Source organism: Ambystoma mexicanum, chromosome 9 (assembly GCF_040938575.1).
Source record: "Ambystoma mexicanum isolate Mex_15411 chromosome 9, UKY_AmexF1_1, whole genome shotgun sequence".
In the NCBI taxonomy this organism is placed as follows: Eukaryota; Metazoa; Chordata; class Amphibia; order Caudata; family Ambystomatidae; genus Ambystoma; species Ambystoma mexicanum.
Window position 1 is genome coordinate 92,854,759 of NC_090931.1, and position 17,485 is coordinate 92,872,243.

The following is a 17,485-nucleotide window of genomic DNA, read 5'->3' on the forward strand; positions in this document are numbered from 1 at the left end:
TTACAGGCATGGACCATGGTGCTGTTAGCACCATGGTCCAACGCCAGGGTCGTAATGAGGGCCGCGGACTCCTAGTGATTTCTGAGAACACAATGGTACAAGTAACCATAGGTAAGAGATAAGTGGAGCACCTATGCGCCACTTGATGTGCATTGATGACATTGAAGTATTTCATTTGATGGAAACCTACACTTACCTTTAGGTTTCTCCAGGGTGTCTTGGCGCAACTATAGTTGAACGGGATACGGCCTACATGTTTGTCCAGAGCCATATGACCTGTTTACAAGTGAAGACCCACTCTGTAGGTAAGCGCCACATAGAGGTTTCCTTACATACTTCACATTGTATTTTTTAACAAGGTTGGCACACTGAACCCCGCATTATAATTGTTTCCATTTAGGACTACAACTCATTTAGTTGAGGCAGCTGCCACTACAGTCCATTAACGTCCATTACGGGAACCATGAGTATCTCAATAAAGGTAAACGTAGAATGAATGGGACAACTTTGGTTCATCCGTAACAGATCAGCATCATTTGTAACTAGAGAAGAGATACAATAGGATCCTCTGTATGGTTATGTTTCTTATATAGATGGAGAGTTGGAGTTAAACACTCTTTGGGATTTTGAAGGTTTAACCTGAGTCAGACAACGATAACCTCTGAAGAGCTGGCCATTTAAAGATATTCCATAGTAGGTGCCAATAACCACACAAGGAGGTAGGCCACGATGACAGAAATAGCTGTGCATTTTATTTTATTGAAACATATGCTCCATCAGCAAGGAACTGGTGGGGAATGACTCTCTGTCCTTCACTGCCTAAAATCTTCACCTAAAAATCATCAGTTAAAGATCTGCCATGAGGCACTGATGTGAGCCAGGGCCACTTCAAAGAGTGAAAAACAATTTGTAGTGTTAGTTTGTATTTGTCATTAAGCATAATATCACTAAAACACAATTACTCTTTATTATCTTTTGTTACACAGATTTCTCTGAAGACCTTAAGAATATCCGAATGCATGAACACTGTTTAAGTATTTGCTTTTGCTCCTGAAGAAGGGATCTTGAGTCCCGAAACACGTTGAGCTTGTGTATTTGCACGAAAACCATAACATGCAGAGAAAGATATCTGTATAATACAATATGCATTTAATATTGTTGTAATAGATGTGGAATAGTGTATACTTGCACTATTAACGAAGTACATGTTCATTCCAGCATGAAGAAGCACGTACAAATAAATTGTATACATTTTGAAAACTGTGGAAATTATATCACTAGATAATTGTTTAACTAACAGAACTAATTGGCAACAATAATGACGTGAAAGACGAGCGTGGTGTCCGCTCTCATAACTATTGTGAAAATGACCAGTGAAACACTAATTACTGTTTGTCTTTTGACAATACTTTGAGTGTGCAGGGGACACAAGTGATCCACAGCCCGTGGATACCCTTTGTCTTTTGTTCTTGTGACCATCACAACCTAGTGTCAGGGTTGTGTCCTTCTCCTCTGCACCTCACTACCTGCCTTAACTCTGTATAAATCCTATCGACATATGTGTGCAGCAGTGTTTGTTTTTTTCCCCTCTTGGTCAGTGTGGGCCAGGCATGCTTTATGGCCCTTATGGTAATGGCACTCTGCCCTGCTTGGCAGGGCCTTAGCTCAGGTGAACCACAGTTATTAGACCCCTACAATGCCCCACAATTCAATTGGTTTGAGTATTCAAAAGCTGGGTTCCCATATATTTGGATCCTTTGTAAAACAGTCACACATTATGGCCCTCATTACAAAACCAGTGCTAAACCATGGCACTATTAGCACCATGGTTGGTGCCGGTATTGTAACAAGTCCGCCAATGTTCAATTGGGAATTACCACTCCATTCCAAGGTTGGCAGGGCAGTAATTCCCCATTGAACATTGGCCCTTCCTCATTCCCATTTTTGCCCCATAGGGCTCAATGGGACTGGGGAAGGCGGTAAGTACGGTACCGCAAAGTGTGGTACCATACTAACCTCGAGAGTCCCTTTGCGGGTCCCTACTTTAACGGCTGGTCTAGACCCGCCGTTCAGGTCGGGTCCCGCAAAGGGACCTTGTAGTAAGGCGCTAAGTGGTTAACGGTAACGCAGCCTTTTACGGCACCGTTAACCACTTAGTGCCAGGGTCGTAATGAGGTCCTATGTCTCCTTACATGCAACAACGAAAAAAAATCCTCTGTAATCAGAAATTGAATGTGTTGAATTTCTTGGTCTTTCAAGCTCCTGGAAATCCTTTATGATGAAGCCTGCCTCACTCACAGCATTTCTTACACATCCTGCATCGAGGAACAGAGAGGAAAACATGTGATCTCCAACTCCATAATATGTTTCTTCAAGGACCCCAGTCATTACCAAATGCCCTCTTGGTTTTAGCAAGGTTGAGATATTTTTGATAGCCCTCCTATAGGTGTTGTGGTCCTTACATGCACCTTCCAAACACAGTGATGAGAGCAGACAGTCTACACTGGGGAGCAACAAAGATCCCAACGGTTGACTTTGAGTGACATCACATTTCAGTACTTCTTTTACTCTCTGTCTCAGCTTCTCTTCCTTTTGTGTCCATTTCTCACTACAAAACAATAAGTATTGGTAAAGTTATTTTCCACATTTCAATAAAGCTGAAAGCAATCTAATAAAACTAGTTTAAGCTACAAAGAAACGCAAAGCTTTATAATCCATATGTATGTATCTTTATATACTTTATGCATTTCCATATGAAGGTCAGGATAGGGCATAGAGGCCCACCAGGGTGTCCAGTTCTAAGTCTACTTCTGCATCATAGAGACTAATTGGTCTCAAATACTGTCTTTGCTCTCAGGCTGTCACTACATAGTAAGAGTAGCAAACAATCCCACAGAAGAAGAGCCACAGAAACTGAATGTTCATGTACCCCTAATCCAAGAAATATTTCCATGAAGAATCGTGTGTGGCACTTTGTGAAGATAATGTGCGGTTATCAACACCACCCTTATCACGTAAAGAGGACAGAGTCTGTTAGCACCTCCCCATCACCATCCGATTGACTCTGATGGACTGTATCTGAATGGAATGGCCTGGTTCCATGGCGCCTGAGGCATGGCCTCTGTCTTGTTCAAGGCACATCAACTAAATGTTCATGGCCAATGGCCGTGGTCTGTGAGGGCTGAACCTGAAGTGCATCCATGCCATCCTGTCCTGAGTGCATGCACCCGTGTGGCTGCCAGAGTGAATTAGGTCATAGTGCTGTTGTTGAGTGGTACCCTGGCTGTATGTCAAGCGTGAGTATTCTGTTGGGTCAACGGGCCTCCAAATCCATCTGAATCCATGCTGTGAGAATTGTTCTGTTGGTGCTTCCATAAACAATGCACTTAATCACAACTGAAAGTAATCTGAAGAGCCAATGATCATGAATAGTACTCAAGGATCCTTCTACACACAAATCCCTCCAGTATCAGGCATGTTGTGAAGACGTGTTTCATAGATGCATCACACTCATAGCACCATACTGCTTTCCTCTTTTCAACCTCATTGTGGTCTCATGAGCTACACTAGGGGCTACACTGGGAATGGCTACATAATGGGCTAACCAATTGCATCTGCGTTAAATTACTGAGCTGAAAAGTCTGACCCCCAAAAGTCTGCTTTTTTTTTCTTCTCCATTTTTATATATATATATATATATATATATATATATATGTGTGTGGGGGGATAACCCCCACAGCTCCCCACCTTACACCTATACATTTTTATTAACTTTACCCCCCCACATATACATATGCAAATAAATGGGGGTCCGACTTTTGGTGGTAGGACTTTTCTACTTGGGTAATTTCATCCTAACCCGGTTCATAGCAGGATACTTGGGATTCCACCAATCCCCTGCTAGGAATCACTATGCATAAAGTGGGAGCCCCTAACTCTATTAGGCTATTTGGTGGAACTGTTGAGAATTCAAATTACACTTCCATAGGTAAAGGCTGTTAGGCGGAATCATGTGCAGTACCCTTTGGGAACACCACACACAATTGAGACTACAAATGACAGTACAAATTCACCTTTGGTACAAGCTTGTACTACACAGTAAAGTGGTTGCGATGGCTGAGCAGCCAGACTTATCTCAAGAGTAAAGTGAGCAGTATCAATAGTTACACAAAGGACAGCAATTACTATGGTTCGAACAAACACTAACTCCACAGGTTTCTGAGTAAAAGAATATACATTTATTTACACATCAGTTATTTAAAAAAAAAAAGGTTTTTATTGGCATTTATAGATAAACATAGAGCTTTTAAACACAGGTTATTACTTTCATAACTTCTGTTGGTGTCTTATTTCTGCCTTGTGATTAAAACCTAAAGATTAAGTAATATTTAGCTGTAACTGTCCTCCAGCCTTACTATTGTTGTTTCTATCTCGCCTTTTACATGGTGGTATATAGCTAGTTGTGGCTTCACTGACTTGGGGGAATCCTGTTGGGGGGATATGGTCATTGTCTTGATGGCAATGTTCCTGGTGTGTAGTAGATGGCTGTTGTTCAGCTCAGGGGGGGCTGATAGCTTGTCGAGAAGATCATGTCTCTCATTAGGGCCTTCCATGACTCTAGCGTTGCGTTTATGTCACCCCTCCTTGCGTGTTCCCAGCTTCCCAGGCTTTGGTTTCTGCGGCTGACCATCTCTCCATCTCTTTAATCCAGATTTCGTACCTTGGGCCTCTGGGTGATTTCCACGCCATTGCGATCGCTCTCTTTGCGAGGATGCACGCCATGTCCATTAGCCTTACAATATGTTTGATTTTGCTCAGTCTAGGGTGTGTGCCTAGTAGGCATTTTTTCGGGGTCCATTCGCAACTGTTCACACCAGCTTTTCTGCAGGTTTGTTCAATTTTGTCCAAGAATTGCAATGTTTTCGGGCAGGTCCAGAACATATGGATCATGTTGGTGTGTTCACTACAGCACCATGGGCATTGTGGCTGGGTCTGTTTGTTAAATCTGGCTACCCTCTGTGGGGTCATGTAGGTTCTGTAAAGAACATTCATCTGGATGAGTCTAAACCTGGCATTTCTGGACACCTCCTTTTGGTATTGTAGCGCCTACTCCATTCGTTTTCGGTCATGGTGAATCCCAGGTCTTTCTCCCATTTTTCTTTCAGAGGCGCACTATGGGGGTTAGGTCTGTCTATTAGTTGGGTGTACAGTCTTGCCACTGGTTTCCATCCTTCTCTCAGGCTGTACATCTCCTGTAGCAGGGAGTTTGGTTCTGGCTCCTCAGGCCATGTGCTCCACTTCTTCTTTGCTGTGTGTTTTACCCGTTGGTACGATTGGAACTGGCCGGTTGTCAGGCCGTCCCTTGTTTGCAATGAGTCGAAGTCTCTGAAAACTCCTTCTTCGAATGTATAGAGTCCCGCCATTTCCCAGCTTCTCATCGTCGGTAGATCAGGGGGGTTCTGCAGACATCCGCCAACATAGGGATTTCGGGTGAATATGGGTGATGTATTCCAAGCAGCGAGCAGGTCTTGTTCCAGGCTTGCCTTCCTAGCTTCACTATCATGGGTGGGTTTTGGGGGCCCAACCTGCGGGTTCCATAATGTCTCTTTGGGATGTATTGGATTTGTCAGTTGTTGTAGATCTGTTTCTGTTGCTGGCTCATCTAATAGCCACTTTGTGACATGGCTTAGTTGGGCCGCTAGATAGTACTTCTGGAGGTCGGGGAGTTGTATCCCTCCTTCTTTGTATTGAAGTGATACAAAGCTTTCTTCTGGCTGTGAAGGTTTCTGTGGTTCACCCCCAGTCTCGTCTCTGGGGCGGCCTAAGTTTCCGGTGTTTCATATCCCCCACTAGTGCTTCTTTTCTGTTGGCTTCGAGTTTGGAGGTTGTCTTATTCTTCATTTTTCCGGATTTTTTAGGCAGGAGGGAAGTGTTAACAACAATACAAAAAACAAAACTAAAACTGGTGCGCCCAGCGTGTGTCATCCTTGTGCAGGTCTCAGGCACCCTAGCACTGTCTGGTCCCGTCCGGGGTTTCTAGCGTGAGTAGGGTCGTGCTGGCAACTGGCCTGCATTAATCCTTTCGTGGGTTGGTGCTGTATGCTCGACTGTGGGAGGCCGAGCGAGTCCCATAATCATTTAGCTGACTCATGTTGATATGGTGTTTCTGTCTATTCAGTGTGCTGGTCTATACTCAATGTCGTAGAGGGGGTGGGGGAAGGGGAATTGGCAGCAGGCCTAGTGCTCTCCATGGGCTCAGCTCCGGTTTCCCTGGGAGGGTGTAGTCTGAGCTTCTGCTAAATTATTGTGTTCTATCCACATGTTAGAGGCCGCTGGTGTTTCCAAGAATATTGTTCGTTCTTTATGAATTACCTTTAGCCTGGACGGTTACAGTAATATGTACGTTAGGTTCAATTGCCTTACCCTGGCCTTGATTGGCACAAACAAATTCCTCACCCTTTGTACCGATGGTGTGTAGTTGGGATAGATGGTGATCTTAGAGTTGTCGCGTTCTGTTGTTCCACCCTCCCTTGAGAATTTCCGAATGACTTCCCTATCTTGGAATTTGAGGATCTTAGCCATGATGGGGCGGCGGAGATATGAGCCCGGTGGTGGTTTCTTTTGCAATGACCAGTGCGCTCTCCACATCAAAGCCTTGTGTTCGTTTTTCTGCTCCGATTTCCTGCTGTATTAGGGCTTCCACATAGGCTGTCGGGATTCGAGGTTTCTGTTCCCTCTGGCACTCCGAGTATTCTAATGCTGTTGCACCTAGCGCTTCCTTCTGCCTCCTCGGACCTTGCTTCTAGTGTGGCCACCTTCCTTTCGAGTTCTGTCATTCTGGCTTTTAGATCTGCGGTATCCTCTGTTGTCTCTTGTAGGGAGGATTCTATGTTGGTGACCCTTTCTGCAAGGTTGCGGTCGTCCTGACGCATGAGCTGCATATCGGACTTCACCTCGTCTATTTTAGTGTCTCTGAATGTTCTCAAGGCCGCTATAACTTCAAGTACCTGGTTATCCTTTCCATTTTCTTCTGCATTGGTCTGGTGAGCGGCTTTGCCGGTCGCTGTTTGCGTGAGAGGGTGAGGTTTAGTTGTGACAAAGGGGTCCATCGTGGCGGTCTTCCCCTTGTTTCTAGATGAGGACATTTTGAAGCCACTTGTTACCCTTAGTGAAGTTGTGCGTTGTTGCGGGTGTAGCCGGAGCGTGGGCTTTGGCCTCGACTTGCTGTGGTCTTATTTGTGCTTATTTACCATCAGACTCGTTGATGCCCCAGCACACCCTTTCAATTACAGCCCCGTCTTGGGTTGCGCTAGCGAAGGTTCGTTCGCAGCAGTGCTTCTTGGATCAGCTCCCAGGCGGATCCAGTGGCGCCTTATGGTGTTGGCTCAGTGGAGGCTCGGCTTCTATGTGGTGCTGTGGGGATTTAGTATTCTTGGGTTGTTGTGGGGTGAGTGGTCAGTTTAGGGGTAGTCTTTGCTGACCCTTGAGCTAGTCCAAATGTGTGGGACCAACTCAGGTGGATCCGCTGGGTTACGCAGCTGATTCAGGTTAGCTATATTTGCATTCCCCCGCAGCAGCGGCTCACCTTGGTCTTGTTTTTGCCGGCCGAGGGCCCCCTTTGTGCTTCCGTCTCTTGCCTGCTCCTTTCTCCTGCAGGGTCGCACTCACAGTTCTAGCTGCTTCTCTGCTCTGGTGAATGGTGTGTGTCCCGGCGCCTGGCTCCGCGTGGGGTCGTTGGGTCCTTCAGTTATTTGCCCCGAGTTATGGTTCTGGTCCTTCTTGCTGCCTCAATCTGTAGTTGGCCTCCCTGTGGGCTGGTGTGCTTCTGCGCATCCTTGGGTGCCGTGAAGGGGTCCGGGCACCTTTTCCTTACATCCGAAGCAAGCATCGGGTTCCTCTGGTGCGTCGCGGTGGGGGAGCCTCCTATTGCCTTCTGCCCAGCATCTCTGCTGCAACTCCCCCTCCCACTCTCATCAGTGGGAGCACTCAGGAATCCCTGCCGTTTTGGATGTATTTTCAGGGGGGGTTACTGTTCGGGTGGATTTATTTGTGTCCTGCGGTTCCGTTTCTCCATTGGGTTGCTAGCATCTAGTTGAGCACGCTTCTGCTTCAACCGGATCAGCTTCTTGCGTTGTGGCATTGTGGTGCCGGGCTGGGTTGGCTTCTTTCGCGGTCCTCTTGGGTTCACCTTCGGTTGTAGGAGTCACTATCTTGGCGGTCTCAGTGTTTGCCTGGTGGCTTGCCCCACTCCTGCTGCCGCTGTGCTCACTCTGCCAGCGTGGTTTCTGAGCAGCTCAGTCGGGTTGCACTCGCCCCGATTCCGGAGCTCGCTGTGGGGGTGCCGTAAAACCTCAGCTCCAGCCTCCTTGGTCTGCTGTCTGGGTTCACGGGAGTGGGTTGCTCTCTCTCTCTCTCCTCTGGATGCCACAATGGTGGCTGTTGCCCGTCTTTGCCCTCCTGTGATGAACTTCGGCTTGTCTCAGTGGATGGCCACAGGTTGGCCGCTATTAGTGCTGCGGTGATGGCTCCTTGCTCATGTCGGCGGAGTCACTCCGTACCGTCTGTCATTTTAGGAGAGCTTTCCGGGAGTGGGGGGCTGGATGGGTGGATTTTTCGGGTCTTCCTCAGGTCCAATTTTCTTCAGGGGTGCCAGCGATGTGCTTGGAGTCTCTTCTGCTACAACTGGACCAGCTTCATTAGGATGACGATGGGCGTTGAACACCTTTTCAGGATCAGATTATGGCGACTCGGACAGAGCTCAGCGTTTCTGCCTCCTCACGCCATGAGCACCAGGCCACACCCCCGACACACACATCAGTTATAAAACATTTCACTATTATCAAGCAGTTAAAACATCACAATCTAAATACACTACACCACTCCCAATAGATTCTGGACAAGTTAAGCTCAAAATGAAGTGTGAGCAAAAAATGGCACTCCAGTAATTTAAAAGTGAAGGAAAGACAAGGTTAGACACAAGTTGAGCAGCACCAACAAGTAAGTAAACAGGGCACTCTAGAAAAAGGAACTGCATTGAGGAAATCAAATCAAGAGGCATGGCCCAATGTCAATGGACCAAAGTCTTTGCAGAGGATCACACAGTTCAGAGTAGTTTGTTGTTAAGTCTTTGCCAAGAATTCAGAACAAAGTTAGTCGGACAAAAAGTTACTTTCACCTCATTAGTGCCAATGACGAGCTATCTTGTCCTTGGGATTCCCTCCCTGTTGCCAAGGACATGATAGTTCATCCTTTCAGGCAGGGATCGCACAAAACTGTAATCCAACCCTCGGGCTATGTGAGGGGGAGGTCCCCCTTCACTGCCCGGGGGTTGGATTACCTTCAATTTCACGTTGGCGTGTGTGATGCAAGCCGACATGAAATTGAAAGTAAATTCACTGCGGCATTCATTTTCGGCTGCCGCAGTGAAGACAGAAGGTGAGTGTTCACCATACTCTGCCTGTATTTCAAGCCGGAGATTGAGGCAGGTATCGTTGGAAAGGGGAGATTGTCCTCTTTCCAGCGATACTTGTGTGACAGCATTGCTGGTCACGGTGTGGGCGCAGACCACCAAAGATCTGTTTTGGGAGCGGGGGGGCTGCTTACTAGGTAAGCGGCCTCCTCTCCCCCTAGACCCCAAAGCATTGCGCCACACCGCAGGAGACCCTGGGGGCAGTGAGCATCTGCCCCAAGTGGTGATGATGAAAAAAAAAATAAAAAAATCGAAGGAAGGGGGAAGGTGGGAGGGGGTTTAGGGCCCTGGGGCCCACTAGGCCCCAATGGATTTTTGAATAAATGGTGTTGTTGGAAAGGGGAGATTCTCCCCTTTCCAACAACACCATTTTTGACGCATTGCTGGTCACGGATCGGCGCAGAGTGCTCGAACCATGACCAGCAACCTGCTGGATCACCAGGGATACTTTTGTGACATGGGGGGAGGGGGGCTGCTTACAGTAAGCAGCCCTCTCACCCCCCTGCCCCAAAGCATGGGGGCACATATCTGATAATCCTTGGGGGCAAAATAATAAAAATCATGGGGGCGGGAGGGCCTGGGATTTGTTTGCGCCCCTGAAAGGATGGTGGCCCTGCCCCTCCCACACCAAGTGGAAAGGGGGGCACTCCTTGTAGCCCTCCCTGGGGGCAAATTTATGCCCCCAGGCAGGAGTACATGAGGTGGCCGCCCATCCAATTGGGGGGGGGGGGCACCAGGAATAAGTGTGCAGGCCCCCCCAAAGGATGGGGCCTGCAGGTTAGGGCCCCCCTGGGGGCAGATGGCTGACCATCTGCCCTCAGGGAAGGGGCACAATGAGAAAAAAATGAAATAAAAACAATTACAAGAGGAATTTTGGGTGGGAGTGGGGGGGGCACTAGCCACCAGGGATTTATTTTACAGAAAAGGGGGGTGGCCCCCTCCCCCTCACCCCAAGGGCGAATGGGGGCTCCCCTTGTAGCCCTACCTGGGAGCAGAAATCTGCTCCTAGGAAGGGGCATCTGACCCCAGGGAGGGCTGCATGAGATGCCCCCTCTTATCTGCCCCCAGGGAGGGCTGAATGAGATGCCCCCCCTGCATTTGGTGTGGGGGGTAGAGAGTCACCTCCCATTACATTAGAAAATGACCTGGTGGTTTAGGGTGCCCCTCAGCCCGCCCTAAAGTGTAGTGTATCATTTTCCATTTTTTTCTTTGTTTACGAAACTTGCCTTGGTGCAGAGGGGCACATTGGTGTGCTAATCTGGCCCCAGGGTGCCCAAACCTTACTGCCCCACCCACCAGTGGGCCTGTCCCACACAGTTTTGGTGGCCATCTCTTCCCCACCCCAAATGGAAGGTGAGGGGGGAGAGGGCCCCCAAAAATTGTGGGACAGGCCCCCCAGTGGGTGGGGCAGTAAGGTTTGGGCACCCTGGGCCAGATTGGCACACCAATGTGCCCCTCTGCGCCAAGGGGAGTTGGGTTACCAAAGGAAAAAAGTGAAAATGGTGGAACGCATTTTAGGAGGGGCTGTGGGGCACCCCAAAGGGATGGGGAATTTACTAATGGGATGGGGCGTTAACGCCCCCCACCCACAATGGAGTGGAGGCCATGTCATACATCCCTCCCTGGGACCAGATATCTGCTCCTAGGAAGGGCCGCCTGAGCCAGGGAGGAGTGCAGGACAGCCCCCCCTTATCTGCCCACGGGGAGGGCTACATGAGATGCGCCGCCCCTCCAATTGATGTGGGGGTGGTGAGGTGCACCCCCCTTGACATTAGAAAATTCCCCAGAGGTGTAGGGGGACCCTCAGCCCCCGCTAAAGGGCAGCCTGCCATTTTGAATTATTTTCTTTGTTTACTAAACTTGCCTTGGCGCAGAGGGGCACATTGGTGTGCCCATCTGGCCCCGGGTGCCTAAACCTTACTGCCCCACCCACTGGGGGGCCTGTCCCACCATTTTTGGGGACCCTCTCCCCCGACCCCAAATGGAGGGGGGTGTACCTCACGCAGCAGTTTGTAGGAGGCCCAGGGAGGCCTGCATGAGGTGCACCCGCCACCCATTTGGGGGGAGAGGGCCCCCAAAAATTGTGGGACAGGCCCCCCAGTGGGTGGGGCTGTAAGGTTTGGGCACCCTGGGGCCGGATTGGCACACCAATGTGCCCCTCTGCACCAAGGGGAGTTGGGTTACCAAAGGAAAAAAGGGAAAATGGTGGAACTTACCTACTAAAGGGAAGTGGGTGCACCTACCGGGGGCGCAAAAGGAAAAGGGTATCCCGCTGGTAACCCAAAGCCTTTAGCCACAGCACATTTTGTTCATGTGGGCAACCTATAGATTTGGGCCTAGGGTGTCAAAGCCAGCAAAGAAAACAGGGAACCCCATGCATTTCCCAAAAGAGGACACCCGTGGGAATGTACAGAGGGCTGACTTGCACGAAGCAGCCCAGAATTTATTACCCAGAACCCCAGACAAAGTGAACATTGTGTTTTTTCCCCCTCCAAATATCACACTTTCTCGGGGATTGTGGCTAATAACAACTGGGGCAATTTGTGCAAGGCAGACCTCTGTGGATTCCCATGAGTGTCCTCTTTGGAAAATGCATGGGGTTCCCTGTTTTCCTTGCTGGCTTCGACACCTTGGGCCCAAATCTGTAGGTTGCCCACATGAACAAAATGGGCTGTGCCGAAAGGCTTGGGGTTACCAGTGGGTTACCCTTTTCCTTTTGCGCCCCCGGTAGGTACACACACACATGTGAGGTACCATTTTCATTGGGACACATGTGGGGACGTAGGAAGGTAGGTCTTGTGTTGTTGGCGGTGTGTTTCGGTGGGTGACCAGAGCGAAATGTCTGAGACTTGTCTTCATTTCCAGCAGATTTCAGAGACATTTCCCTGTGTCCATCCACAGAAACACACGGGAATAAAGCGGGTAGCGATGCAGTCGAGAGCGTCCTTGTATCAAATGAAGATCTTAGGCAAATGGGAGCGCTGCGGCTCCGGTCGGACACGGCGGTCGTCGTCAGTGGCGGACAACAGTTCGGGCGCTTCTCTTTGGGATTCCGCGGCAGTCCCCATCTCAGCCTGTCGTAGGTCTGTCTACCAGGGTGCTTTGGCAAAGATCAGCTGGTGCACGATGGTACCTCGTAGCTCGGGAAGAGGGTGCCTTACCAGGTCCTCTCTGGGTTAGTCCTTGCAGACAAAGAAGTTTCAGATTGATGAAGGAGAGCAACAGCAATTCTTCTCTTCCAGTAGGGCTTCAAGGTTAAGCTTCAGTTACTCCAGTTACTCATCGTAGTGGACTGTTAGGGAGAATTCTCATTTTATGGCTAATTTCCCTTACCTAATGAATCCCCCAGCAGCTTTGCTGGTTTTCTGGAGTTATTTTTTTCCACTTGGTAAGAGTGTGAGCTTTTCCCCCACTCTTACCCATGTTGTGCCATGTGTATTTCATCTGTTTTTGTGATTGTGGACTCTGGAGTCCACCACTTCAGTAGACCCCTTCTTTTGTGTGTTCCACAGCACCTTCAGTGCAGTGACACAGGGTTGTCTTTTAGACTACCCACTGACTCCATTTTCTGGGGCTGACTACTGTCCCCCAGAAAAGGGTAAAGTTGCCATTAACTTTACCTAGTCATTTAATCACAGATCCAGTACACCCCATGTTACATGGAGTACTGGAAAGGGTTAATCCTTAGCCCTTTTTATCTGTACCTCCTAGAGCCTTGTTTTGCTCTTTTAACATTTAGACCTGGCTGGTGTAAGTGGTATCTACCCTAACTTTTCTACCGCGATTATACTATATAAACGTGGTATTGTTTTAGGCTATTATATTAGCCTCAAACATAAACCCGCTTGACCTAATAATCTTTCTTTTTGCTCCGGTTGGGTTTAGTCACCATTTCTTTTTGTTAAAGTCCTTCTTGCGTTTTACTTTGCGCAGCTGTTAAGGAGAATTCTCATTTCATGGCTAATTTCCCTTACCTATAGAGTCCCCCAGCAGCTTTGCTGGATTTGAAGGGTTTGTTTCTTTTTACCTGCTAAGAGTGAGACTCTTTTTCCCCACTATTAGGCATTTTTGCTATGTGTGTTCTAGGCTATTTTTGTGTTTAATGCCTATGGGATCTTTCTCTCACCCATAGGAACCATCTTTATGCACATGTGTCACACAGCACCCTCCGTGCAGTGACACGGGTGTCATAGCAACCCCCAAACATAGACTCCTTACCCTGGGACTGACTACTGTCTCCCAGGGCATGTAAAGTCCCCATTGACTTTACTAGTCGATTTTTATGAACGTAACCAGTACACCCCATCTTAAAATGGAAATACTGAAAGGGGTTAATAGATTTTCCCCTATGTTCATTTTCGAGAGGGTACCTTAAAGTCCCCTTCTACAAAGTTTCTGGCTGGTGGCAGTGGTTACTACCTTTTATATTCAACCGCAAATATTTCTCTATGGGATTTTCCATGAGGTAGGAGATGGTGAAATAAGGCCTTTGCCCAGCAAGATTGATGCTGTGCAAAAATGGACAACCCCTTCTACTCAAACTCAGGTGAGAGCCTTCGTAGGCCTCACTGGGTATTACAGGAATTTCATTGAGAACTATGGATCCATAGCTTCTCCACTGAATGTAATCTCTTCTCCTAAGTGTCCTAAAAAGGTCAAATGGAATGAGGAGTGCAATCAGGCCTTTGAAAGCCTAAAGAAAGCCCTTTGTCAAGCTCTAGTTCTCAGAGCTCCTGACTACCACCAACCCTTCATTGTACAGACAGATGCTTCCAATATAGGTATAGGTGCAGTACTCAGTCAACTGGATGAGAATGGTAGGGAACACCCCATTTGCTTCATCAGTAGGAAACTGAAGGAACCTGAAACAAGGTGGACAACTATTGAAAGAGAATGTTTTGCCATTCTGTGGGCTTTGAAGAAGTTTAGACCATACATCTATGGATCTACTTTCACCATTCAAACAGACCACCAACCCTTGAGATGGTTGATGCAAATGAAAGGGGAAAACCCAAAACTCCTAAGATGGTCAATCTGCCTCCAAGGGTTTGATTTTACCATTGAGCACAGGTCAGGATGTCACCACCAAAATGCTGATGGTCTCTCTAGGATGTTTTTAACTGACTAGAGGTATTAGACGCATGCAGGAGTGGATAGGATCCTGCTGTCCCTTAGTCTGGAGGGGGCGAGTGTTAGGGAGAATTCTCACTTATGGCTAATTTCCCTTACCTATAGAGTCCCCTAGCAGCTTTGCTGGATTTGAAGGGTTTATTTCTTTTTACCTGCTAAGAGTGTGACTCTTTTTCCCACTCTTAGGCAATTTTGCTATGTGTGTTCTAGGCTATTTTTGGGTTTAATGCCTATGGGATCTTTTCTCTCACCCATAGGAACCATCTTTATGCACATGTGTTACACAGCACCCTCCGTGCAGTGACACAGGGGTGTCGTAGCGATGCCCAAACATAGACTCCAAACCCTGGGACTGACTACTGTCTCCCAGGGCATGTAAAGTCCCCATTGACTTTACTAGTCGATTTTTATGAACTTAACCAGTACACCCCATCTTAAAATGGAAGTACTGGAAGCGGTTAATAGTTTTTCCCCTATGTTCATTTTTGAGAGGATACCTTAAAGTCCCCCTCTACAAAGTTTCTGGCTGGTGGCAGTGGTTACTACCTTTTATATTCAACCGCAAATATTTCTCTATGGGATTTTCCCATTGTTCGAGGCTACCACTTTTACTGACAGCCTCTAACATACCGCCGGTCTATTTTTTAATTAACTTTACTCTGGTAGGTTTTATTTGCCAGAACTTTAATAAAACTTCTTTCTCAAGTCTTACTCCATTTTCCTAACCCAGGTTGGGGATCCTTTGTTCGTCCTTTTGGCGGGCTTCTGCCAAGAAGCCCTCCTTTCGGCGCCACTGAGTCTGGGGTGGGTCTGTTGTTTGGGAGGGGGAGTAGAACCCCCGGACAGAGTTGCCACCGCAACTCAGGTCGCACTCTAACCTGATAGGCTGGAGGGTCTCCCGCCAAGATGACCACTCCACTGTGTGAGTGACAGCTAGGCTGTATGAATGTGTCTTTCTGCATAAAAGCAGGGTCCTGAGGACTGGAAGGGCAAGATGTTGCCACTGGAACTACGGAACCGAAGCGAAGAGAAGCCAGAGACATCTTCAGCATCTACACCACCGGTGAAGCCCTGCCGGATCGTCTCACCACTTTTCTTCCACACGATGAGAGGAGATCTTCAGCGGAGGAGCCTCCTTCCCTTGAGCTGGTGGGGTCAACCAGTTCACCTATCGCATCCTCGGGCCTGCCGTGGTCGACTCGACAGTGCCCTGCACTTGGAGACCGGATAGCCAGGCAGCTATCGACCCAGACCGCGATTAAAAGGAGCGTACCTTTTAAACTTCGTTTGGCAGCACCGCGGCTGGTTTCATCCCTGGGTAGTGCAGCAACTCGAACCTTCCTCCACGATGAGAGCCTCTCTTCCTCTGTTGGACCCCTCGACCTGCACTAACTACCAGGAACAACCGCCACCACGCAGCCATTTCTCCACGTTTAAGGTACATTGTTCCGCCAGGCCGCCCTTTCTCCGTGGTAGCCCTAAAGGTGTTTTAAATCCTTTAACTACTTGTGGGGTCGGCCGCCCTCTCTCTTAACATCGTCTTTCGCCTTGCATCTACCTTTTCAAATGTTTTCTACTAAAGACTTGACTGCAGATACAAGAACATGTTTTGCTCCTAAGCTCTTGGTCTTGTACCACTGACTCTGGCTCAGGCCTATTGACTCTGGCTGATTTGGTAGATCTGCTCTCACTAGATTAGTTTTCAATGAGAAATGTGTTGATGCACCTAAATCTTCTACTACAAGTACTGTTTGCTGTGCCGGTAGTCTGCGCTTTTATGACCCTGGAAACAGAGCGATATAAAAATATCCACGGAGCCTTTTCTCACGGACTTGCGTTTACTGGAGTCTCAGTGCTGGCAGTTTAAAACAACCACTGGAGGACGTCTTAAAGTGCAACACCAGCTTGCCTGGACCTGGGAAAACCAACAAAGATCTTTCCTGCACTTTGGCTCCACCTCCCAACAAGCACGTCTTGTTGTAAATCCTTAAGACCCCACGTCACTGCGCACCCGCGCGCGCACCCGGCAAGTACTACAAGTACTGTTTGCTGTGCCGGGAGTCTGCGCTTTTATGACCCTGGAAACAGAGCGATATAAAAATATCCACGGAGCCTTTTCTCACGGACTTGCGTTTACTGGAGTCTCAGTGCTGGCAGTTTAAAACAACCACTGGAGGACGTCTTAAAGTGCAACACCAGCTTGCCTGGACCTGGGAAAACCAACAAAGGTGACTGCTTTTGTGCACGTTGTGCACGTTGTGTCCAGTGACTTACACGCACGTTGTGTCTAGCAGTGCTTAAATGCACGACAGTCCTTCCCTGTTATATTTCATTAATTATTATTTGTTTCTTTTCTTTTCTTTTTTCTTTAATCAAGATCTTTCCTGCACTTTGGCTCCACCTCCCAACAAGCACGTCTTGTTGTAAATCCTTAAGACCCCACGTCACTGCGCACCCGCGCGCGCACCCGGCAAGTACTACAAGTACTGTTTGCTGTGCCGGTAGTCTGCGCTTTTATGACCCTGGAAACAGAGCGATATAAAAATATCCACGGAGCCTTTTCTCACGGACTTGCGTTTACTGGAGTCTCAGTGCTGGCAGTTTAAAACAACCACTGGAGGACGTCTTAAAGTGCAACACCAGCTTGCCTGGACCTGGGAAAACCAACAAAGGTGACTGCTTTTGTGCACGTTGTGCACGTTGTGTCCAGTGACTTACACGCACGTTGTGTCTAGCAGTGCTTAAATGCACGACAGTCCTTCCCTGTTATATTTCATTAATTATTATTTGTTTCTTTTCTTTTCTTTTTTCTTTAATCAAGATCTTTCCTGCACTTTGGCTCCACCTCCCAACAAGCACGTCTTGTTGTAAATCCTTAAGACCCCA

The 17,485-nt window shown here is 48.0% G+C and overlaps 2 protein-coding genes across 2 annotated transcripts in view; both read right to left on the reverse strand.

The window, feature by feature from the left end:
- The window catches only part of LOC138487693 (nicotinamide N-methyltransferase-like), a 208,342-nt gene that overhangs the window by 142,643 nt on the left and 48,214 nt on the right, over positions 1-17,485 (reverse strand). The gene's annotated exons all lie outside the window — the stretch shown is intronic.
- Positions 740-17,485, reverse strand: part of LOC138487692 (nicotinamide N-methyltransferase-like) — a 69,072-nt gene continuing 52,326 nt past the window's right edge. Inside the window, exon 3 of the mRNA XM_069614217.1 lies at positions 740-2,608. Within this exon, the coding sequence (XP_069470318.1) occupies positions 2,179-2,608 (430 nt within the window). The 3' untranslated portion in view covers positions 740-2,178. The remainder of the gene's footprint in view (positions 2,609-17,485) is intronic.